This window comes from Dictyostelium purpureum (assembly GCF_000190715.1).
Source record: "Dictyostelium purpureum unplaced genomic scaffold DICPUscaffold_111, whole genome shotgun sequence".
NCBI classification, from domain to species: Eukaryota; Evosea; class Eumycetozoa; order Dictyosteliales; family Dictyosteliaceae; genus Dictyostelium; species Dictyostelium purpureum.
In genome coordinates this window covers 1-25,424 of record NW_003519448.1, presented here as the reverse complement: position 1 = coordinate 25,424, position 25,424 = coordinate 1, and the positions used below count along the sequence as shown (strand labels likewise).

Sequence of the window (25,424 nt, the reverse complement as noted above, 5' to 3'; positions counted from 1 at the left end):
AGGTATGGCAGGTAGTGGCAAGACAACATTATTACAAAGAATCAGAGCCCATTTACACGAAAATAAAATTCCAGGATACATTATAAATCTGGATCCAGCTGTAGCTAAATTACCATATACACCAAATATCGATATTAGAGATACTGTCAATTATAAAGAGGTCATGAAGCAATTTAATTTAGGACCAAATGGTGGCATTGTAACATCATTAAATTTATTTTCAACCAAATTTGATAAAGTTTTAGAAATTGTCGAAAAGAGAGCACCACAATTAAAATATATAGTTTTGGATACACCAGGACAAATTGAAGTTTTTACATGGAGTGCATCAGGTTCAATTATTACAGAGTTAATGGCATCTACATTCCCAACTGTTTTAGTTTATGTTATTGATACACCACGTACTGTCGATCCAACCACCTTTATGTCAAATATGTTATATGCCTGTAGTATTATGTATAAGAGTAAATTACCAATGGTTGTAGCTTTCAATAAAACCGATATCACAAACCACCATTTCGCCGAAGAATGGATGTCTGATTTCGATTCGTTCCAAGATGCCTTATCTTCCGATCCATCCTATATGGGTAATTTAACAAGATCTTTAAGTTTGGTTTTAGAGGAATTTTATTCTACATTACAGGTAATTTTTAAATACAGTTAATGTAAATTTTTTTTTTTGCAAATACTAATAATTATTTTTTTACTTTTTCTATAGAGTGTTGGTGTTTCAGCAGTCGATGGTTCTGGTATCGAAGAATTTTTTGAAAAGGTAGAGATTGCCTCACAAGATTATTACAAATATTATAAAGCAGATTTAGATAAAATTAAAAAAGAAAAAGATGAAAAAGAACAAGAAAAGATAAACCAAAATTGGGAAAAATTAAAGAGAGATTTAGAAGAATCAAAAGGTTCAAAAGTTGAAGTTGATTTTAAAAGTAAGTGCATCTATTGATTATTTGTAGTATCCTTTATTTAAAATTAATTATACTGATTTTCTTTTTTAATTTTTAATTTATTAAAGAGGAAAAACAAAGAAAAGCCCCACAACACAAAAATATTTATGATGATGAAGAGGATGATTATAGAGGCGGTAACGAAGAAGATGAAGATGATGAAGATGACTATGAAGATTACCAAGATGGTGATTATGCAAATGATCAAGAAAGAGATGTCGATCAAAAAGAATATGAAGCTCTTATGAAATCAATGAAAAATATTTAAAAAAAAAAGGATTATTTTCAGAAAATTTTTATAATATGTCTTTTTTTTTTTTTTTAAAAAATAAACTTTTCAAATAAAATTTCACAAATTAAAGCCTTAAAAGATTTTATTTGTTTCTTAAAAAACAATCAAAAAAAAAATCACAAAGATATTTTAAAAATTTTTTTTTTTTTTTTTATTTTTTTTTTATTTTTTTTTTTATTTTTATTTTAACATTTCTTCAAAAAAATCAAATTATTGTAATAATACATTTAAACTATTTTTTTTTTTACATTTTACAAACAAATTTTTTTTATTTAAGTTTTTTTATTTTATAATTTATATTTTATATATATATATATATATTTATTTTTAATACAAATAGAGAATGAGAGGAGTACATGCAAGAAACGAAGGAAGTTATTTCAGAAAGATTTTAACTCAAGCAGTGGGTAGCAATAAAAATACTATTAGTACCAAGGCTATTGATGTTTTAATTAGTATTATTAGAGATGTAACAATTAGAATTTTAAAAGAAGCTTTCCACTTGGTAGAAATCTCAGGAAAGAAAACATTAACTGCACGTGAAGTTCAAACATCCACACGTTTATTGTTACCAGGCGAATTATCCAGGCATGCAGTTTCATCAGGTTTAAGAGAATTTAATTTAGGAGATAGGAATACATTAGTAATTAAAACATCTTACCTCAAGAACAAAATCAAACAAATGAATTACAATTATAGAATCGGCAAATACTCTGTTGTTTATTTAGGTGCTGTTATCGATTATTTGGTAGCTGAAATAATTGAGCTATCATTCAATTGCTGTACAACCAATAAAAGAAATAGAATCATTCCAAGAGATATTTTACAATCAATCAAATTTGACGAAGAGTTAAATTTACTTTTTAAAGATAGCATTTTCCCTTTTGCTGGTTTTTTTTCAAGTAATTTTATATCATCTTTAAATCATAGTTTCAATGGAATTAATATTAACACATTCGAAGAAAAAGAAGAAGAAGAAGAAGAAGAAGAAGAAGAAGAAGAAGAAGAAGAAGAAGAAGAAGAAAAAAAAGTAAATGCTCCAAACCCAGGTAAAAAATCTATTAAAAAAAGACAATCTATACCTGCCACAACCCCGGGAAATGGTTTTGTTTTTGGTCAACCAACAAATGGATTTAGTTTTGGTAACCAAACAACATCTGGATTTGGTGGATTTAGTTTTGGTGGCCAACCAGCAACTGGGTTTGGTGGTCAATCAGTAACTGGATTTGGTGGTCAATCAGTAACTGGATTTGGTGGTCAAACAGTGTCTGGATTTGGTGGAAGTGATCCATTAAAAAAAACTCCTGTATCATTTAGTAGTTTGTTATTTAATGCTCCAAAATAAAAGCAACTGGGTGTTCTAATTTTTCCAAATAGTAATCATTTTAATCAATAGTTAAATTAAATTTTAAATAAAATATTTAAATGGTTTTGATTGTGGTAAAAAAAAAAAAAAGTGTGGGTGTGTTAAATGTATACGTGTAAACATAAAAAAATATCTGTTTTTTTTTAATTTAAAATTTTATTTTTTTTATAATTTTTTAAAAAAATTATCTTTTTTTAATATTTTTTTTTTTTGTTTTTTATTAATTTTTTAATTTATACCTATTCATATTAATATTTTTTTTAAAAATGGATAACAGAAATAATAACCATCATTTAAGAAGAATCAATGTAATTTCAAATCATTTTGAAATAGAATCAAATAATACAGCTGCGGTTACAAACGACAAGTGTAATAATAATTTCATGTTCAATAAAAAGTTTAATTAATATTAATTTTTAATTTTTCAATGTATATAGATAATAAAGAGACACTGTTAATTGAAATCAAAGATAAGATTGCACTAATTAGATTAAATAGACCCAAAGTATACAACTCATTTAGTTTTGAAATGAGTAAAGAGTTAATTGATACCTTAAAAGTTATGGATAGAGACAACGATATCCATGTAATAGTTTTAACTGGTAACGAAAAAGCATTTGCAAGTAAGTTTTATATATTAATAAAAAATAAATACCAAATAATTTTAACAATAGTTTATTTTCAAATATAGGTGGTGCAGATATCAAAGGATTATCAAAAAGCGATATGAGATATATGATGGAGAAAGGTCATTTAATCGATAATTTGTTAGAGATTAAAGTTATTGAAAAACCAATTATTGCAGCAGTTAATGGATTCGCATTAGGGGGTGGTTGTGAAGTTGCCATGATATGTGATATTATTGTAGCAGGCGAAAATGCAAAATTTGGACAACCTGAGATTAAAATTGGTACAATTCCAGGTGCAGGTGGCACACAGCGTTTAATCCGTGCAGTAGGTAAATCAAAAGCAATGGAGATGATCTTAACTGGTAATCCAATTACTGCAGAGGAAGCCCTCAAATTTGGTTTAGTCAGCTCTGTAGTTAAACCCGAAAAAACAATAGAGGTTGCAATGAAGTTAGCTAAAGATATTGCATCATTTTCACCAATCGTTATTAGACTTGCCAAGGAGTCTGTTAATCATGCCAATGAATCAACATTAGACTCTGGTTTAAATTTCGAACGTAGAGTTTTCCATAGTACCTTTTCATTAAAAGATAGAACCGAAGGAATGAATGCTTTTGCAAATAAACAAAAACCAAATTGGGAAAATAAATAAATAAATAATTAAATAAATTTAAAATAACAAAATAATCTAACATCTAATTAATTTTGAGGTTATTATATTTTTTTATACTTTTTTATGGTAATATAAAAAGATGAAAGCAGAAAACTTATTTATATATAGTAGTCACAACTAAGAGTTTTGGATGATCAAATTGCTGGGCACACTAAAGAAGATGGAGGCTCTGAAAATATAAAATTTTAAAAAAAAAAAAAGCAAATTATGGTTATATAAAAAAAAAAACATCTTAGTTTATAAAAATATATTTTAAAATATATTTTGTTTTTAGAAATAGATTTTATTATTTAAAAATTTTATGATGATAACACTAATGTTCTAGTATTCTATTACTGAAAATATTTCGAGAGTTTTAATAGATTCGAAAATTAAAATGTATACTATTTCTAATAGAATCATAACCGGAAAATAATCTGTGGAAATATCATCCCATTAAATCTGCTGATATTTTGATAATTATATTGATCATGATTGTGCAACGGTGAATTTCATAGATTTTTATTAAACTATTTACTGGATAGGGTCTACTAAATATTATTTTACCTAATACTATTTTTTGTTCTACCTTATTTACTTGACCAGAGAAAATTTGGTAGAGGTAATTTTAATCTAATAAATTTTTTTCTTTTTTATAATCTGTTGAAAAGATATCGATGTATATCTATTATTAGGTTCTTTTTTGATGATAAATAAAAATACTATACTATTGAATACTGCCACATTTGTTTCATTACATTTTACACATTAAACTTCACAAAATCAAGATCATTAAACTGGTTGTGTAGATTTTGAATAGATAATAGCCTGTGGAATAATAACGAGATTCCTTTTCAAATGTGATTATTACTTAGATGATCTTGATGAAGTTGGGGCACGAGTGGAGTCATAACGAGATTCCTTTTCAAAATGGGATGGGTATTGGAATGGTGATGAGGTTGAGGTGCTAGTGGAATCATAACGAGATTCCTTTTCATAATGTGATGGGTACTTTAATAAATAATATTCCATTTTGGTATTATTTAAAATTGTGGTGTGTTAAAAAAAAAAAATAAATGTGATTTTTTTTTTTATGAGCAAGATTTTTTTTTTAACAAAAATAAAAAAAATTATTTACAAAAAAATAAATGAAAAAATAATTAACAATAATAAAAAGTGTGAGAATAAAAATGGACAAGACTGAAATGGACGTATTAAAATTTAGCTTGACTGTGTGTAAAGGGGTGATTTTATTGATATTTTTTATCTAATTTGATAAATATATATAAATAATTACCTAATTATTTGTTAGCTTGAATTTTAATTAATACTATTTTCTATTGATTTTAAATTGAGAAATTATTATATAAATTACTGTAATTAAATTTATATTAAACTTATTGTGGGTTAATGTGAGTGGGGTATTTATTAATGTATTTTAATTAGATGATATTGATAATAAAATGAAAAAAAAAAAAAAAAAAAAAAAATTAAATATAAAAAAAATAATTTGGAGGCAACAAATTTTAACATTAAAAAGCTTTATTATAATATTATTTTGAATAGATTTTAAGACTTTTTTATTTAGTTGTAAATAAAAAAATTTATTTGAAGGATATTTCTAATATTCCTAAATACGGTTTTTAAATTTAATATTCGATCCTTTTTTCGAATAACATTTTTTTTTGAAAACCGGTACCGTTCGGAGCTTTAATAAATATAATTTGGAGGTATTCCTTCATCAAGTTGATCTATGTCATACCATAATTGTTTTAATTTTTTATTTAATTTGATGAACATAGTTTTAATTTTTTTATCTTTAAAAGCTATTGATAAATGAGTCATATTTCTCTATAAATTTTGGGATCAACATTATTTGATACCTGACCACTATATATTAGATAGTCTTTTAATACAGGTACCATTTATTTGAACAATGGTTATTATGACTATTATAATTACTATATATATGATTTTTGGTTCTAAGTTTTATATTATTATTTTTTTTTTTTTTTTTTTTTATATTTTTTTTTTTCTTTTTTTAATTTTCTTTTTTTAGACATATTCTTTAATTTTTTTCCATAATTCTAAAATATGTAAAAAAATAAAATTGCCTAAAAAAGAAAGAAGTGTTATTGGTGGTTTTGGGGGACAATCTACCCATGCTCCAAGTTTTTCATTAAATATTTTAATAGATGGTTTTCCAAAATTTCCCCCTTTAGATGGTGCACCTGTAAAATGGTATCTGGATTCTGGTGCAAATAATTTTGGATAAGTGGATGAAGCTGTGCGAGCAGTTGATTGTTGTATTATTGGTGTTGTTAGTGCCTGTTGTGGTGTTGATTGAACAATATAGGGTGATGGTCTATTAAATAAATTTGGTCCACCTACAAATTTATTTTTTGATTGTGGAGATTGTGATGGTTGTGTCGATGGTGCGCCAAATGATGATGGTGTAGTTGAAGTTGATGGTGCGCCAAATGGATATTTTGTAGTTGTCGATGGTGCGTCAAATAGTGATGGTGTAGTTGTCGATGGTCCGTCAAATAGTGATGGTGTAGTTGTCAATGGTGCGCCAAATGATGATGGTGAAGTTGAAGTTGATGGTGCTCCAAATGGATATTTTGTAGTTGTAGATGGTGAGCCAAATGGTGATGATGTAGATGAAGTTGATGGTGGGCCAAATGGAGATTTTGTAATTGTCGATGGTGCGTCAAATAGTGATGGTGTAGTTGTCGATGGTGTACCAAATGGTGATATTGTAGTTATCGATGGTGTCTGTTGTGTTGTTGATTGAACAAGATAAGGTGATGGTCTATTAAATAAATTTGGTCCACCTACAAATTTATTTTTTGATTGTGGAGATTGTGATGGTTGTGTCGATGGTGCGCCAAATGATAATACTAAATCTTCTTCATTTTGATTATTATTATTAAGAGAGTCTAGTTGATCTAATATTTCTTTATTATCTTGATTTAATAATTTTTCAATTTGATTTAGTAACTCCTCTTTATCTCTATCTTGTTGTTTTAATGATTCTAATTGATCTTTTAATTGATTGTTTTCTTGTTTTACTGATTCTAATTCTTCTTTTAATTAATCAATTTGAGATTTAAATTGTTCTTCTTTACTATTTACAGATGGTGCGCCAAATGGTGATGGTTCTGGTCCTGGTGATAGTGTAGTGGTGGTTTTTGGTGCACCAAATGGTGATGGTTCTGGTCCTGGTGATGGTGTAGTGGTGGTTTTTGGTGCCCCAAATGGTGATGGTGATGGTGATGGTGATGGTGTATTTGAAGTTGATGGTGCATTAAATATTGATGCAGTTGTTGATGGGGATGTTGCCAAACTTGGGGAATTTGTTGGGATTTTGAATGATGAGGCAATCGAGGTTGTTGGATCACCAAATGGTGATGAAAATGCTGTGAAAGTTCCTGAGAGTGGTGCTGTAAAAGGATTGGAAAATAAATTTGAGGATGAGGTTGTTGAAAAACTGGTACTTGTGGAATTACCTACTAAATTTACAGATGGTGCGCCAAATAGTGATGGTTCTGGTCCTGGTGATAGTGTAGTGGTGGTTTTTGGTGCCCCAAATGGTGATGGTGATGGTGATGGTGTAGTTGAAGTTGATGGTGCGCCAATTGGTGATGGGGAGCTTGTACCTGCCAATGGTATTGAGAATAATGTCGATCTTGGTGTAGAAGCGGCTTTTGATGGTGCATTAAATATTGATGCAGTTGTTGGTGGGGATGTTGCCAAACTTGGGGAATTTGTTGGGATATTGAATGATGAGGCAATCGAGGTTGTAGTTGGAGCACCAAATGGTGATGATACTGCTGTGAATGTTCCCAAGAGTGGTTCTGTAAAAAGATTGAAAAATAAATTTGAGGAAGGGGTTGTTGAAAAACTGGTACTTGTAGAATTACCAACTAAATTTACAGATGGTGCGCCAAATGGTGATGGTTTTGGTCCTAGTTCTGTTGATGGTTTTGGTCCTGGTGATGGTGTTGTTGTGGTTTTTGGTGCGCCAAATGGTGATAGTTCTGGTCCTAGTTCTGGTGATAGTTCTGATAGTCCTAGTCCTGGTGTAGTGGCTTTTGGTGCTCCAAAAGGATCTGGTTCTGGTGATAATTCTGGTCCTGGTTCTGGTGTAGTTGTGGTTGATGGTGCCCCAAATGGTGATGGTGTAGTTGTGGTCAATAGGGTTGTTTCCAAACAAGGTGAGGTTTTTCCGCCAAAGATATTTGTTGTTGATTCTTTTTTATCTGTTGGATTACCAGATAAGTTAAAACTTGAAGATGAACTGGTTTTTGATTTGGTTGTTGTTGATAATGGTGTAGATGTTGAAACTTTTTGATATCTGTATGATGGAACAAAATTGTATGGGTATGGTGAGTTTGGTATTGTTGGAGAAATTGGAATTGGTTGTAGTATTGGTACTGGTTTTGGTTGTTGTGGTGGATTTGATTTATAACGGTATGCGGGGGCAAAGTTACTTGGGTATGGTGTTGATTGTGATTTTGGAGATGCTTGTGGTTCTGCCATTTTAACTTTTTTTTTTTTTAAGAAAAAATATACAATAAAAAAATTAGATTTATTTCAAAAAAAAAAAAAAATATTTAATAAAAAAAAAATAAAAAAATAATTCCCAAATGTAAATATATAAAATATGAATATAAAATATATATAAAGATGTGTGTATAGGATGTGTAAAGAGGAATAAAATGAATAAATGTTGATTTGTGTATATATAAAATGCAATGAGTGTGGGTGAAGAGAAAAAAAAAATTAATTAAAAAAAAAAAAAAAATTATAATTTATTAAAAAAATAAAAGATAATTAATATATTAGTTTTGAAAAAAGCTATGAAAATCAAATAAAAATTAAAAAAAAAAATTAAAAAATTAAAATTTTAATTTTTAATTTTTAAGAACAGTGTTTTAAATATAACCTAATTTATTTTTTTAATTTCTTCAATAGATCATTATAATAATTAATTAATAAAAAAGACAACACGTCTTCTTTAAATAAAAATAAATAAAAAAAAAATATATAACTAATCAAGCAATTACTATAAAAAAAATTTAATAAATTAAAATAAAAAAAAAAAATCAAATTTAGGTCAAAATCATATGAATTTAAATGATTATAATGTTAATATAGTAAAATATTAAATAGATTTAAGTTATTATAAATTAATTAATTAACAATAATAAGTAAAATTATATTTATAAAATGGGATGAATTAATTATAATTATTTTTAATAAATTAAATTGTATTAGGGAAAAAAATAATCTAAATTTTTTTCCCTAAATATTTAAAAAAATAATATGATTGATGTTTATTATTAAATAGGGGGAAATGTGTTATTGTTATTTGATTATAAATGTGTGATATATTTTAAAATATGCAGTGGAAAATGGGTGAATATTCTGATAATGCTATCAAAGTTTTATTTTATATAATTTTAAAAAAAAAATTTTTATTTTGAAAAAAAAATAATGTAATAATTTTGTTTATAATATTATTAAAGAAGACTAATTGTATAGATAGATGATTATTAATAAACAAATAATACTATTCATTAAAAATACAAAAAAAACAATTTAATAATGGGGGTTGGAAGTTCAAAAATAATAAAAAAAAATAAATAAAATTAAAATAAAAGTAAAATAAAAAATATAAAATAAATTTTTAATAAATATTTTTTATAAATAGATAATTATTTTATATTCACTAGAATTAAACTTATAAAGTATTTAAGTTTATATAGAAAAAATTAAAATTAATAAATTAATTAATCTTTTTTTTAAAATTAACTTGGTATTCAGGATATCATTAAAGAGAGAATTAAATGAAATTTTCAAATCAAAATATAGATTAAATTAAAAATCTCAATTTAAAACTATAAAAAAATTAAAGTCTATTCTATAATATCAAATATATATTATAATAATTAAATAAATAAAGCTCACATTACATTAAACAATTCTTTTTTTTTTATTATTTTTTTTTTTTTTTTTTTTTTTTTTCAATTTTTTAATTTATAAAATTTTTTTTTCATTTATTAAAATTAAAGCTTTCATTCACAACTCAATCATATAATTTATTTATTTTTTTTTACACTTTTTTATACATATTTCAGTTTTATAAATAATAACTTATATATATTCACCAATACTTTATTTATTTTTATAATTATTTTATTTTTTTATTTTATTTTAAATAATTATTTATTTTTTATTTAAAAAAAATGAATTATTATTTATTCATTTGTATTCTTTTATTTATTGTTGGGACCATTATATTTTATTATTTTGGTAAATTAAATTTCAACCAAAACCCCAACAATTACGACCGTTGCCAATGCTCTTCCATTAATGGTGAATTCTGCCGTTACTGTACCATTAATGACGAATACTGTGCAAGAAAACAAGAAGGACATCAACAAAAACAACAACAACAACAACAACAACAACAACAACAACAACAACAACAACAACAACAACAACAACAACAACAATTACAACAATTAGATCAGCTATTACATCAACAAAAACAACAACAACCACTACAACAACAACAATTACAACATATTCAACAACTTCAACAACAACTACAATATCAACAACAAAGAAATCTTATCAATCAACAGTATCAACAACAACAACAAAAATATCAACAAAATCATCTACAATATCAACAACCAATAGTCAATTCAAGAGGATTGTCAAATACTCAACCTCTTAAATTAAATGAAACACTAAAGGCAGAGATACGTTTAAAGGAACGTATCCAATTATATCAATTGATGGTCAGAAGGGAAATCCCTGGCGATGGAAATTGCCAGATGCATTCTATTTCTGATCAAATCTATGGTGACCTGTGTCATAGTAATTTAATTAGATGCAATATTGCACAATGGCTCAGAAACAATAAAGATTTCAAACTTCCAAACGGAGCCACCCTTTCTAACTTTGTCTCTGAAACAAGTTGGGAAGATTATTGTAGCAATATGTCAAAAAATGGTACATGGGGTGACCATTTAACATTAGTCGCCGCAGCTGAATTATATAAAACAAATATTACAATTATTTCATCAGTTGCATCACAAACTAGTTTCTTCATTGAAGTAAAACCAAGAATTAAAAGCGACCGTTATATTATGTTATCCCATTTTGCCGAGTTTCATTATGGCTCATTATGTCACATGTAAACTCCCCGTTTATAGGTAAATAATTGTATTATTTCACAATTTTTTTAAACTATATATTAATTGATATTCCTTAACATTATATACAGCCATTTTTTAATATTACTCATCAAATGTCCCTAGATTCATTCCTAGCTGTTGTCTTTTTTAGATTCCTTTATATTAGAAAAATATTATTATAGATAAATAAAATATTAGTTGAAACGTAGTAGTTGTGAAAAGTGTATCCTTATACAAAGTAGTAAGCCAATTAAATGAAAAGAGTTCCATATGGTTTTCAAAAGCATACAATTATTTATTCAAAGACCCTAAACAAAGATATAAAACATGTGTGTAATTTTAGAAAGTTTGGAAGGGTGTATATCTTGTGAAAATAATGTCCAAATATTTGAAAGGAAACAGAATTTAGTGTAATTACTGTAGCTATCGAAATTAATATAATTATTTGGAACCAACTACAATTAAAGAGCTCCGTGGCTTCATGGTGATATAAAATAGTATCATATAAATATTATTTAAAATTTAATAAGAATTTTTAAGAGTTACAAATAATTTTCAGAGTTAACGAAGAATAAGCCAAACAGAAAAGTCAAGAAAGAAGTCCATAAAAATGATGCCTATAATAAAGAAAACTATAGTTTAGATTGTGATCCTAAAAAAAGAAACATCTACAAGTCTAACCGATCTGCATTAGTATTAGCTCCAGATAGAATCCATTCCTAATTGTTTCAATCACTAGAATACTTGGTATTGCTCTTTTTAATGTTGGCCAGTTAAAATTAGCATATTATCATTTATTGAAATTTACAATCAAAAGGTTATTCTATTGGTATTCACACATGTGCACATGGTAATAATTGTAACCCAAGAAATACCATTATTTTGCAACATGGTTTTTAAGACATTATGTATTTAAATTAATGGTTTGGTTTATTTTTAGATCCAATAAAATAGTTTACAAATTACAATTAGATTTGGTTGTATTTAACTCAAATAGTACAAAATAATTTATTTTAAAATCAATTAGAACAAGCAGCTTATTACAATAAGAATAGAAAATAAATAGTTTAGTTTTAAATCCATAGTTTCACAGGATTAATTAAACTATTACTCCTAATATAACTTTATTAAATAAACAAAATATCAAATCACAATATAATATCAGCACCATACACCTTAAGCAATCCATAACAATAATAATAAATTCTTTTAAAAATAAACTCTTTTTTTATCCATATATGGAGACAATAAAATAATTTTTTTTAGTTTTTATTTTATATTTTTTAAAAGGATAAAATCGACAGTTAAAAAATATTTATAAATATATGTTTTGTTTTATTAAAAAATTGTTGTTATATAATACATGAAATAAATAATTTAGAAACATTTTCTGTGGACGATTGATGGACCTGATTCGTCATATTCTTCTTTTGAAATCCACATTTGTTGGAAAGTTGAGAGTGAGGCTAAAATTGAACCACCAATCCAGACAGAGTATTTACGTTCTGGTGGAGCAATGATTTTAATTTTCATGGTTGATGGGGCTAAAGCAGTTAATTCTTTGTTCATACGATCAGCAATACCTGGGAACATAGTTGTACCACCTGATAAGACGACATTACCGTATAAATCTTTACGAATATCAACATCACATTTCATGATTGAATTGTAAGTGGTTTCGTGGATACCAGCTGATTCCATACCTAAGAATGATGGTTGGAATAAGGCTTCTGGGCAACGGAAACGTTCGTTACCAATGGTGATGACTTGACCATCTGGTAATTCGTATGATTTTTCCAAAGCGGATGATGAAGCAGCAGTTTGCATTTCAGCTTCAAAGTCTAAAGCAACGTAGGCTAATTTTTCTTTAATATCTCTGACGATTTCTCTTTCAGCAGTGGTGGTGAATGAGTAACCACGTTCAGTTAAGATTTTCATCAAGTAATCAGTTAAATCACGACCAGCTAAATCTAAACGTAAGATGGCATGTGGTAAGGCATAACCTTCATAGATTGGAACAGTGTGGGAGACACCATCACCTGAATCCATAACAATACCGGTGGTACGACCTGAAGCATATAATGATAAGACGGCTTGAATGGCAACGTACATGGCTGGGGTGTTGAAGGTTTCGAACATAATTTGGGTCATTTTTTCTCTGTTAGCTTTTGGATTTAATGGGGCTTCAGTTAATAAGACTGGATGTTCTTCTGGGGCAACACGTAATTCGTTGTAGAAAGTATGATGCCAGATTTTTTCCATATCATCCCAGTTGGTAACAATACCGTGTTCAATTGGGTATTTGAGGGTTAAGATACCTCTCTTTGATTGAGCTTCATCACCAACATATGAATCTTTTTGACCCATACCGACCATAACACCAGTGTGTCTTGGACGACCAACAATTGATGGGAAAACAGCTCTTGGGGCATCATCACCAGCGAAACCGGCTTTGCACATACCTGAACCGTTATCAATAACTATAATATTTTAAATAAATTTTAAATTAATAACTAAATTTTTTTTTTTTTTTTTTTTTTTTTTGAAAATAATGAAAATATTTACCTAAAGCTTGAACATCTTCTCCTTCCATTTTATTTGTATTTGTATATATTTATTTAAATTTAAAGTAATAAATGAAAAAAAAAATGAATTTATATTAAAAAATGAAAAAAAAATGAAAAAAAAATGAAAAAAAAAATAAAATAAAATAAATAAAAATTGGGTTTTATGGATATTATTATTAAAAAATTTTTTTTTTTTGGTTTACCCAGTTCTTGTGGGTTTTAAAAAAAATAAATAAATACACAGGAAATCATTTCAAAATCTATTTTTATATATGTTCCAAACAATTAATTTGAATTAAACAATAATAATATTTTGATTATTTATTTTAAATTTTTGTTTGAAATCAATAAACATCAATCACTATATTTATTAATATTTAATTTAATTTTATATTTAGTAATTTTTTTTTAATTATTTTAATTTCTTTTTTTTTTTAAAATTTTTTTTTTATAATATTATTATTATTGTTTTTTCTTCATTAAAAATTATAGCTTACTTTCTTTTTTAATTTTTTTTTTTTAAAAACAAAATTATTGTAATTTTTAAAAATAATTAAAAATTCTTTATTTTTGGAAATATTTTTAAATAATGAAAGGAATGGTTTATTGTAAAATTTAGATTTTAATAAAAATATCTATATTAATATCTTTATTTTTAATTTTTTAATTTTTATATAAAAAAAAGTTTTGATTTTTGTTTTTTAATTTTTAATATTTAAATCATTTTTCAAATAGATCAAATGGACAGTAAAAACAAAAGAAAACAATCTGATAATAGTAATCTAACATTGGATAGTTCTACAATGGAAATTGGCATTAATAAACAACCACGATTAGAAATCAATGAAAGCAATGAAAAAAGCAATAGTAGTAATGGTGAACTTGTATTCTGGAAGGTATTTAGAAATAATGTAATATTCAAAAAAATATTTTCAAATTTCAAATTCAATCATATATTTACATATGACCGTGTAATAGGTACAATTTATATATTCAAAAACTTTAGTAATGCAAAAGCAATAATCATTGATAAAGTCATGAGTAAAAACTATTGTATTAGAAACTTACTCGAAGTAGATATAATTATATCTCGAGTCACCAAAAATACAAAAGAGAATAAAGAATTTTTTATTAAATTATTTTCCACATTTCCATATTACAGCAAAAATACCCACGAACCCCCCCAATTCGAAGATAGTCAGTACTGGTTACAATTTATTGTTGAAAGCAATAATATCCCGGCTTATCAAGCATACATTACAGTATTTAAACTAGATCAGAAAAAAATCATATCAGCACTAAAAAAGTTTGATCCTGAAGATCTAGATTTGGATAAACTATACAAAATGCAAGTTTATTTAGAGTCAGTCGGAATCAAAGTTAACTTAGTATCATTAAACGATGCCATTCAAACATTCCCATATAAAAAGAAACTCAAAAGCTTAATAAAATTTTACAATACTATAATTAAAAAGCACACACCAAATAAAAAGCAAATCCTAATAGCACAGCAACTAAATGGTCCAATAGATTTAAATCAGTTAAACCAAACTCAGCTAAATTCAACAATAGACGATATATCAATTTCAGGTGACCAAAGCTTAAAAGACTTGAAACCAACTATTCACAAAATATTTAAATACTTATACTCAATAAATAAATCAAATCACAGTGACCGAAAAAACCCATATTGTAAACCAATTTTATACTATGTATATTTTAAAGCACAATCAAAGGCAAACTTAATCAACAACACAAGAAAAGACAAAAAGAATAAAGTATTGAAGTCAATCGATTTATTTATAGATTCAAATAGTTTTTTTGAAAAAACTTTGTTTATTTCAAATACCGATTCATGCAAAGATTTTCAAAAAAGTGTTATTGACACAAATTTCATCCCAACAGAATCAAAAACTTTTTTTTCCTTCCAAAGAGTTATAATTAGTACAGGTGACATGGCTCTGATTGATTATCTATTTAGCAAATTTAAAAACTTTTGTTGTTTTGGCGATTCTCATATCTATGAAACATTATCTCTTATAAACAAGGAAGAAGTTTTCAATTACTTTTATGAAAAAGTGGAATCAATCAATAGTGATAGAAACTCATTGTGGCCATATGTCAGCGAAGAACTATTAGAGAATTATGAAAAACTAATGAAGAATGATTCAAAAAAGTTTTCAATATCACAACTTAGAAACCCCCACAAATTCAATTTAAAAAACCTTGAGAGAGCATTAAGAAACCCATCACTATATATTGTTCAAGATAATGTAGGTATAAATAGTTTTAATAGTGTTTTTTGTTTAAAACTATATTATGGTGAACAAGATTTAGTTATATCCATATTAGAAATGTTAATATCACTTGAAAAAAATTCAGATTACCTTCTCAATATTGTTCAAATTGCTGGGTCTTATCAATCTCGCCTGATCTATAAACTCCTCCACTGGGTATTCAGAGATCTTTCAGATCAAGATATAATCGATTCTTTCAGAAAAAAAGATTCATCGCTAATAATCAGATCAGGTATCTGTCCAACAAATAATCAAAAGTATCAAATTAAAATTCACGAATATAACTGTCACATTTTCCTTTTTCTATGGAAATGTGGACGTTTTGATGCCTTTTTTAAAGTATTTAGTTATGATTTTTTAGATAATTTCTATAATGATGACCTCAGCCTTACTCTTTGTCCATTAAAGTTAGTAGATTATTTTTTAGAATCAAACAATATAGAAGAAAATGAATATTTCAATGGTCTAATAATAAAATCAGCAGCAACAGGTATCTTATCAGTATTCAAAGCCATTCTCATTAAAAAACCTTCAATTTTAAAAATTAAAGATATAAAAAATCCCACATCAATCTATAGCAACAAAGAATTAAAAGAAATAGTCGCTACAACAATAGATAACAACAATTTAGAATTAACACACTTTTTATTACAACACATTAATTTTTCAAAAAAAGATTTAAATTACTTAAATAAACTATAGAATTATTTTATTTATTTATTTATTTATTTGATAATTTAATCTTTTTTAATTCTATTGATGATGATAAAAAAAGTGTGCTGGATTATTAAACCAAGATACCCAATCAAGCTTCAGTGTCAACAGATAAATACATTGGAAAATGTAATGAAAATTAAAACACAGAATATTTTATAACTTTAATAATAAAATCTTTTATTTATTTTATTCAGTAAATTTTTTATTTTTAGTTTTTATAATGTTATTTTAAATAAATAGATAGGCAAAGAATAGATATAAATATTAATTATAGTAATTGGTTATAATAATTAAATTATTTAATAAAATTAATTATAAATCTTAGTTATTATAAAATTATTATTATGTTGGTTATTATTATTCATTATTAATTAGTTATTATTAATCAATAATGTGGTTGTTGTTATTATTATTATCAAAAATTTTTATTCATTATCATATAATGAATTTAAAACGAATGAAGAGTTTCTTTTAACATTTTGGTTCTTGTGTGGTGACAATGCGCTAAATCTAGCTTTAAGATTTGATACTATTGATGATTTACGTTTTTTGGGTGTAAAAATTTCATTCTTTTCTAATTCTTGAAGAGATCTAGAGATTAAAGTTGAATCTTGATTGGCTGGGGACTCAGAGTCAAAGGCATACCAACCATAGTCATCACTGCCTTTTAATGCGATTTTGCCTCTTCTAATTTCTAACTCGGTATCGGAATGAATTAACTTATCAATTGTATCATTGATGTCTTTGACCCACTCTTCACGTTGTTCTTTATTCTGAGCAGAGATTAACCAAGTACCACTATTGTGATGAATCGAAAAAATATTTGGTGCTAAAATTGGATAATCTTTTACAAAAGTTTCAATTAGGTTTGCTTTTAATACTACATTATATTTACAATTGTTTGGGTTGTTGTTATTATTAATATTGCTTTCATTATTACTATTATTATTCATATTGCTATTGCTATTACTACTATCACTATTTATAATATTGCTGCTTGTATTTAATTGGCTATTTAAGTTATTATATTTTATAGTACCTAATAATAATGTATCATTAAATAAATATAATACACAATCGCTTGGTATTAATGTTGTAAGTTTTTTACTAAAGGTTTTCTTTAAGTTTGCCGATGATAATGATTTTTTAAATGAAGAGTTTAATGCGCTGTATTCTTCTTCGTCAGTTAAATCTTCCTCTTCCTTATTACTGTTACTATTGGTGTCATTACTATTGTAGATACTATTTATATTATTATACATATGAATGCTTTTAAATGGTTGTAATTGAAGTGTACTATTACTATCTTTAATTAATCTTCTATGAACCTCATCTAAAAACTTTATAAAGATAAGTAAAATTTAAATTAGTATTTTATTTTTTGGTGTATTATAGATTCTAAATAATCGTTTACTTACTCCAACTTGGTCATTAAATTTATATCTAATATTTGTAATTTTTTGTAAGCTTTCCGACTCTCTAACTTTTTCATTGATAATTTCGGTTAATAATTTCATTTTTTCTAAAGCTACCTTTAAGTTTTCATAGTCTGGATGAGATGGCAAAGTGAAACGAATAATTGAATCAATCAAAAGAGAATATCTTGGAATACGTTGGCATGGCATAATGAGCAATGACTTTAAAATCATTGGGTCTTCTAAAAACTTTTTGAATTTTTTACATCTATTGAACCAAGAGTCAATGTTATGAAGAGATCTATAATAGTTGACATAGTATTCGGTATAGTTTGTGAGCAATGGTAGCATTTGAAAAAGGAGATCAGAAATGATGGTATTTTCATTTAATTGGCCACTGGTGACAATACGATCCTTGAATCTATCTAAAATTATTTTATTAACTTCTCTGATACTTTCGATATTTGAAAAGATGGAAACTATAAACTTTACTTCTTCTGGAGCAGTATTTTCTCTACGGAGAGGTAATAAATAATTATCAATAATATTATTTAAATGTCCCATATAAGTAGCCTCTGATGAATAGACTTCTTTAATTGATTCAATTCTCTTTTTAGCTCTAATTTTATTCTCTTGCTCGATGATTAATTGCTGTTCTGCTGTTAATTTTGGTGGTGATTTTTGTTGTTGCTGTTGTTGTTGAGCTTGGTTATTTAAATTTTGGATTCTAGAATTATGTATTAACATATCTCTTTTACTACTTTGTCTTAATAACTGGCTACTCTTTCTGTCCTCTCTTTTTCTAGTTTGGAATTGATCCTCTTGAGTTTCACCATTCTTGGAAAAGTTTTTAATAATTTGAATACTATTTCTATTTAATGTTTTATTTCTTTGTTGTGGTACTGGAAAATTAAATGTTGATGATGAACTTGATGATAATGATGATGAAGATGAAAATGTTGGTAATGCAGGTGGTATGAATGTATCATTTTTTGTTGTAGAGGTTGTAGCTGCGCTTTGTGCCTCACAATCTATATTATTATTTTCATTATCATTTATATTACTATTATTTAAAATAATTGAATTATTTTGACTTTGAGCAGTAGTTTGTCTAGATACATATTCAAATAAATTACTAGTTGGTCTTTTTATTGGCATTGTTGGTGGACCCATTAAACCATGGTTATATATGTTTGCTATTGGTACAGTTGGTGTTGGATTAAAATGATTTTTTGGAGGAGATAATACCATTTTATCATCTCCACTTGGTGATTTAGGTGATTTTGGTGACTTTGGTGATTTTGGTGATCTTCGTAACTTTGGGGATAATGGTGATTTATTAACTCGAATATGATGTTGTTGTTTTGGTGATAATACCATTTTTTCATTTGGTGATAATACCATTTTATCGTTTGGTGATAATGGTGATAATGGTGTTTTTTCAATATTTGTATTTATTGATCCATTGCTATTACTTCTAACGGGTGTAAGACATTGGTTTTCTTTATTTTCATAATTTATAAATTGTGATTGTGAATGTTTTAATAAATTATTATTATTATTATTATTACTATTATTATAATTATAATTAAATGGATTTTGATATTGCATTTTTTTTTTTAATATAACATTTAATATAATATAAAAAATTAATTTCTCCCCACCAAAACACTGATTTAATTATTTATAACAATGATAATAATATAAAAAAAAAAAAAAAAAAATTTTAAAAATTTAAAAATATAAAAATTTTTTTTTTATTTTGTTTACACCCAAATTGGAGCGAACATACCTAACGGTATTTATTTTTTTAAATTTTGGTTCGAAGTTTAAATTTTTTAAATTTTTTCAATAAAAAATTTTATTTAAAAAAAAACAATACCCAAGCTAAAATTATATGAATTTTTCCTTTTTATTATTTAAAATGATGTTTATTAATTTTAATTTTCATTCATGGTAATTAATTATTTTTAATATTGTAATATTTCTTTGTATAGATAAAGTTTAATAAATAGTATTGTAAGTAATAAATAAGATAATATTATAATTTTTCTTTTATTTTGGGTGATTTGGAATATTTCCAGATATTAAAATCAAACAAATAATAAATTCTTTTTTTTTTCTATTTTTTTTTTTCTTTTTAAATATTTTTAAAAATATTTATTTTTTTAAATATTTTTAAATTATTTTTTTTAATTTTAAATTTTATCACAATGGATGAATTATTTCGAAAGGTTTTTAACAATAAATTTTTATTTATTCATATATTCAATTCCAATAGAGAATATATTGATACCAGTGATGCTAAAGGATTCAGTTTTGGTAATAAAAAGAAATTTAAAGATATTTACCAATTAAAATGGTTTATTGAAAATGACCAATATAAATTACTTAATTGTAAATTAAAGGCTGGTGAAGAGATTATATTAGATCAGTTCTCATTGAAAAACCTATTCAATAGTAAAAGCCCAGCAGATCATTATAGAATTAAAAATAAAGGTTCTTTTTCTACAAGATACTGTTCCAGATACAGAGGTTACTATAGAGAGGGTGATGAAGAAATCTTCAAAACTAAAGCCATGCAAATGTTTCAAGAAGAGTCTGAAGCAAGAAAAGAAACATTATCATTGCTAATAAATTTATATCCAAAGAAATTAAAAGAAACATGCTTTTTAATTGAAACCTTATTACTCAGATCAAATGTTGTAAGAGGGATATACAAGCCAAATTTAGAACTACTTTTTATATTTACAAGCAAGCCATTCTACTCTTCAATTGATAAACCCTTACTAAAGAAAATTCTTGAAGATAATCAGTACAAATACCGGGATATTATAGTCGACTTTATTATGGATCACCCAAACATGTATAAGCCAAGAGGAAAAGATAAGCTGATATCATTGAAAATATCTCAATTTTTAACCATCAAAAGCACCCGTACCCAAATTAGATTGTTAGAGTCTGGTTTTATCTCATTGAGTAAAAAGAAAACTATAGAGTTGAATAATAGCATTGGCGACATTGGCGATAGAGTTCAGGATTTATACAAACAATATTTTGAATATTACAAAAACTCAAGAAAAGAAAAACTCTTTGAATTCTACAATCTGTATTTTATCAAATATGACCAGTTTTTGCAAAATGACCAATTATTTATAGATAGTTTTATTTTTAAATATACTTTTGGTTATCTTAGTGTTAATGGACTAAAGTATTTGGCAGATTCGAAATTTGATAGAAATTTGCTATCTAAAATAAACCAAGAAGTTAAATTGCAAAAGTCTCACTTGGGTGTTTCAAATGATTTCATTCAACTATACACCAAAGATGAATTTTATTATAGGTTTAGAAATATTTCAACTGATATCGAGATTATCAAATATTTAAACAAACTGACTCATGTAGATAATCAACTCTATCAATTTGCAGTAGATTCATTCTCATTTGGTCATGGTTTATTCAAATCTAAAGATTTCCCAAAATCTCTATGGAGTACTTTAAAAACACTGGCATCGCCATTACCATCTCAACTACTTATTAAAGATAAAGAAATAATTGACTGGATTTTAGAAAATCACCAACTCATTACAGAAATGCATCAAATGGTATATAAATCAACTCCGATTGTAAAGTATCAATCAATAGAGTTAATGGAATATGCAAAAGAAAAATCATCTGTCGCTAAAGTAGAATTTTTAAACTCGGGACCAGTCTATACATACTTATTCAGCATGGCAATCAATGATTGCAATATTGATCAACTAAAATATCTAGATTGTAACTTTAATGAACAAATTAAAGAGTTTGATAAAATTATTAAAAGCAACTTATCCACAACAGATAAGCTAATTAAGAAATCAATTCAAGAAATAAAAAAAACCTTCGTATCACATCTTAGGGTGGCTCAAAAAAAAGAGGCAAAAATCAAATTTCAAAATCAGGATACTTCAAGTCTTATTAGATTAGTCAATTATTTAAACTCAACTCATTTCAAGTTATTTTCATCGTCTTTATTTAAAGAGTTTATACATTGTATTGTTGATAGTAATATTGGTGAAGAGGTTATGGCTTTAAATCAATTAAAAATCAATTTTAATCAATTCCCATCAGAAACAAACCAATTATACACTGAATCAATCACAGATATAAAGTCACCAAAAATCATTCAATTAATTTTAAATAATCATTTTAACCCATTTTCATCAACATCAAAATTAGAATCATTTAATGAATACTGGCTTATCAAATCTAAAGATAAAAGAGATGGAAGTTATTATTATTTTTATCATGGTTATGCCTCTGATGGTGATGTTTATCCCACAAATCAAAGTTGTCTTTATTTTTTAGGTGATGATGGGGAAAGATTCCATTGTACCTCTGGTGAATCCTCAAGTGAAATTATAAAATGTATTAATATTGTTTTGGGCCAATTCAGTAATGCTATTACAACCGCTAAAGATGATGACTACTTAAAACAACTATCAAATACATTTCAAAATATTTTAAATTATTTATTTAAAAGATTAATAAAAGTTTACCTAGTTAGTGGTGATACTGTTGCATATGTCCATCAGTTAATATCTAGGTCATGGGAAGATTCAACAAAAAACTCAAGTGTAAAACCGTTTAAATTCGAACATTCAATTTATCACTCATATTACTATCTTGCTACCAGATCTTTAAAAACAGTTCGATTATTGTTATCAATATCCTCAACATATTTTATCAATCAAAAAACAGATTTCGATCTCGAATCTATAAACTATGAAGATGAAATTGAATTCAATACTTTTCTAGAGAAAACTCCTAATGTATTAAAATTCTTAAATGTAAACCTCTTTACATTTGAATTTATTTTTAATTCATCCATTAGCAACCTTTTAGACACACTAATCAAAAAACTAATTGTAGAACCATCTTTAGACTCATCAATACAATGGGCATTCAACATAAATCCATATAGCGAGAATGTCACATTAATATTAGAATTCCTAATGGAGGTAAAAGAAGTGGATCTATTTTTTAAATATTTAGATATCATTCAGGGTCAATTGGAAAATAAAGAATTTTCAATAGGGGAATTTCCATATACTTGTGATGAATCAGATATACTTGATCAAGATTGTAAAATTAATAATTTTTATCAAGATTTAAAACCAACTTTTGGTAGATATTTTATATTTTCACCGAAATTGGTTCAAAACTCTTTGGTCACTTTAGATTCTGACTCGTTTTTCAAATTTTGTAAATTTTGCTCCTATCTTTCAATTAAATATATGTCAATTGATTATTTAGATCAACCTGCCAGTGGTAAAAATTTAGATTTATTAAAAGAAATATTGGAATATTTAAAAAACAAATAAATTTTTAAAAATCAAACCAATTTATTTCACCTTTTTTTATTTTATTTTTATTTTAAATTTCAAAAATAATAGTAATAATATTATAAACGTTTATTTATTTATTAGTTTTATTTATTTCTTTCTTGATTATGGAATGATTTCATAATCGTAATAGTCAATACCATTAAACTTCAAATAACACTTGTTTATATAGTATATTGCTGATACAATCATTGCAAAACTGATAATTAACCCGACACATATAATAAAAATTTCTAAAGATTTTACAAATTGTCTTTCGCTGCTACTACTAGTACTAGAGCTGCTGCTGTCATAAAAGCTGCTTCCATCCTTCAATGATAGGTCATTACAATTTGATGTATTGCATTCAATATATTTATTGATATTGTTATTATTAGTTGATTCGATAACTAATTCTGAATTCTGAAATGTAATATTACCAATTGGACAATGAATAATTTTATTAATATCAATATTATTATTATTGTTATTATTATTATTATTATTATTTAATTTAATATTTATTTTACTATTTGTAATTATTAAATTGTTTATAGATGTGAAGCTAACTATTGGTTTTATTTTATCTGTGTTTTGATTATATGATATGATTGATTCAGAGAGTGTTAAGTCATTGCTATCCTCTTGGCATATTGAAATACCTGTATCATTGTCTGAATGGTCATTGGTGAATGTGGAGTTGTTAATTTCTAATTTAGTATTGGAAAATATGGAGGCACATCTGGATGCCTTGTTATTATCAAAATAGCAGTTTGAGATGACTGTAGTTGATTTTGATATTTGATCATTTTCAATATTTTGATTTAAACGTAATACCCCACCAACGGATGATTCTGCAGAGTTATTAATAAAATTACAGTTTGATATGTGCAAAATAAAATTTGAAGAGTCAATGCAACTGCTGATATTACTATTATTTAGATTATGGTTATTTATAAACTGGCTATTATATATTTTGGTAAATTTTGAATTTAATTTTAATATTATAGAGTTATCATTTAAATTATTATTGATTGATTTTAAATTATTTAATACTATTGTTGAATTTGAATCTTTTAAAAATGACGATTCCTTATTAAACTTGCAGTTTTCAATAGTTAAATCTTGAATTAAAATATTATTTGAAAAGCTATTAATACCACTAAAATTATTAATATTTTCATTATTTATATATTTTAAATTCTCTATAAAAATATTTGATTGTTTATTATTTAAAATTGTAATATCTTTGGAATTTTCAATAGTAATATTTAATAAATTTATATTTATATTATTGTTATTTTCGTTATTATTATTATTATTATTAGAAGGTTGATGATTTATTAAGGTTTTTGAATTTAATTTAATAAAATTTAAATTAACTAGTTTTAAAGTTGTTATGATTTCTTTTTTATAATTATAGTTATCATTTATTATTAAAAAACTATCATTATCATTATCATTATTGTTGTCATCTTTTATTATTTTTATTGTGTTGTTGTTGTTGTATGGTTTGATTGTTATATCCATCCCATATATATTATGATTATTTTTGTTATTATTTAAATAATAAATATCATTCATTAACAATATGGTTAATGAGTAATCATTTTTATTGAAATCATTTAAAAATGATTCTATGGCATTGTTTATAGTTGAACAATAGTTTTCAATATTATTTCCGCATTTAATATTGTTATTTTGTTTATTATCGTAAATATTATTATTATTATTATTATTAACAAAAAATATTATATTGTTATTATTAATATTATTGGTATGTATCGATTTACCAAATGATATTGATATTATTAATGATAGTGATAAAATTATAAAGATGTAATATTTTATATTATTATAATCCATGGTTGATATTTTTATAAATATAGTTAAAAGTAAAAAGAATATTAAAAAGTAGAAAAATAAAAATAAAAAAAAAACTATAACCATAAAACT

The 25,424-nt window shown here is 25.5% G+C and overlaps 5 protein-coding genes across 5 annotated transcripts in view; 2 read left to right on the top strand and 3 right to left on the bottom strand.

The window, feature by feature from the left end:
- DICPUDRAFT_72359 (uncharacterized protein) overlaps positions 1–13,705 on the bottom strand; it is a gene marked incomplete at its 5' end in the record, with an annotated part of 42,472 nt that extends 28,767 nt beyond the window's left edge. Inside the window, 5 exons of the mRNA XM_003287734.1 lie at positions 895–901; positions 1,529–1,546; positions 3,888–3,901; positions 12,473–13,589; positions 13,675–13,705. Coding sequence (XP_003287782.1) covers positions 12,487–13,589; positions 13,675–13,702 — 1,131 coding nt within the window. The 3' untranslated portion in view covers positions 895–901; positions 1,529–1,546; positions 3,888–3,901; positions 12,473–12,486. The remainder of the gene's footprint in view (positions 1–894; positions 902–1,528; positions 1,547–3,887; positions 3,902–12,472; positions 13,590–13,674) is intronic.
- A 711-nt stretch (positions 13,706–14,416) lies between these two features.
- DICPUDRAFT_151929 (uncharacterized protein) lies at positions 14,417–16,675 on the top strand (the record flags this gene model as incomplete). The annotated part of the gene is made up of 1 exon (XM_003287744.1): positions 14,417–16,675. The coding sequence occupies one exon, from the start codon at positions 14,417–14,419 to the stop codon at positions 16,673–16,675; it is 2,259 nt and encodes a 752-aa protein (XP_003287792.1).
- Positions 16,676–16,845: 170 nt separating this feature from the next.
- DICPUDRAFT_97823 (uncharacterized protein) lies at positions 16,846–19,763 on the bottom strand. Its single transcript, XM_003287733.1, has 2 exons — positions 18,109–19,763; positions 16,846–18,030 (listed from the first exon to the last, which is right to left on the bottom strand). The coding sequence occupies exons 1-2, from the start codon at positions 19,714–19,716 to the stop codon at positions 17,116–17,118; spliced, it is 2,523 nt and encodes an 840-aa protein (XP_003287781.1). The 5' UTR covers positions 19,717–19,763; the 3' UTR covers positions 16,846–17,115.
- A 555-nt stretch (positions 19,764–20,318) lies between these two features.
- Positions 20,319–23,468, top strand: DICPUDRAFT_151927 (uncharacterized protein; the record flags this gene model as incomplete). The annotated part of the gene is made up of 2 exons (XM_003287743.1): positions 20,319–21,214; positions 21,302–23,468. The coding sequence occupies 2 exons, from the start codon at positions 20,319–20,321 to the stop codon at positions 23,466–23,468; spliced, it is 3,063 nt and encodes a 1,020-aa protein (XP_003287791.1).
- A 126-nt stretch (positions 23,469–23,594) lies between these two features.
- On the bottom strand, positions 23,595–25,334 carry DICPUDRAFT_151926 (uncharacterized protein; the record flags this gene model as incomplete). Its single annotated transcript, XM_003287732.1, has 1 exon — positions 23,595–25,334. One exon carries the CDS (start codon positions 25,332–25,334, stop codon positions 23,595–23,597), a length of 1,740 nt encoding a protein of 579 aa, XP_003287780.1.
- Positions 25,335–25,424: the final 90 nt, after the last annotated feature.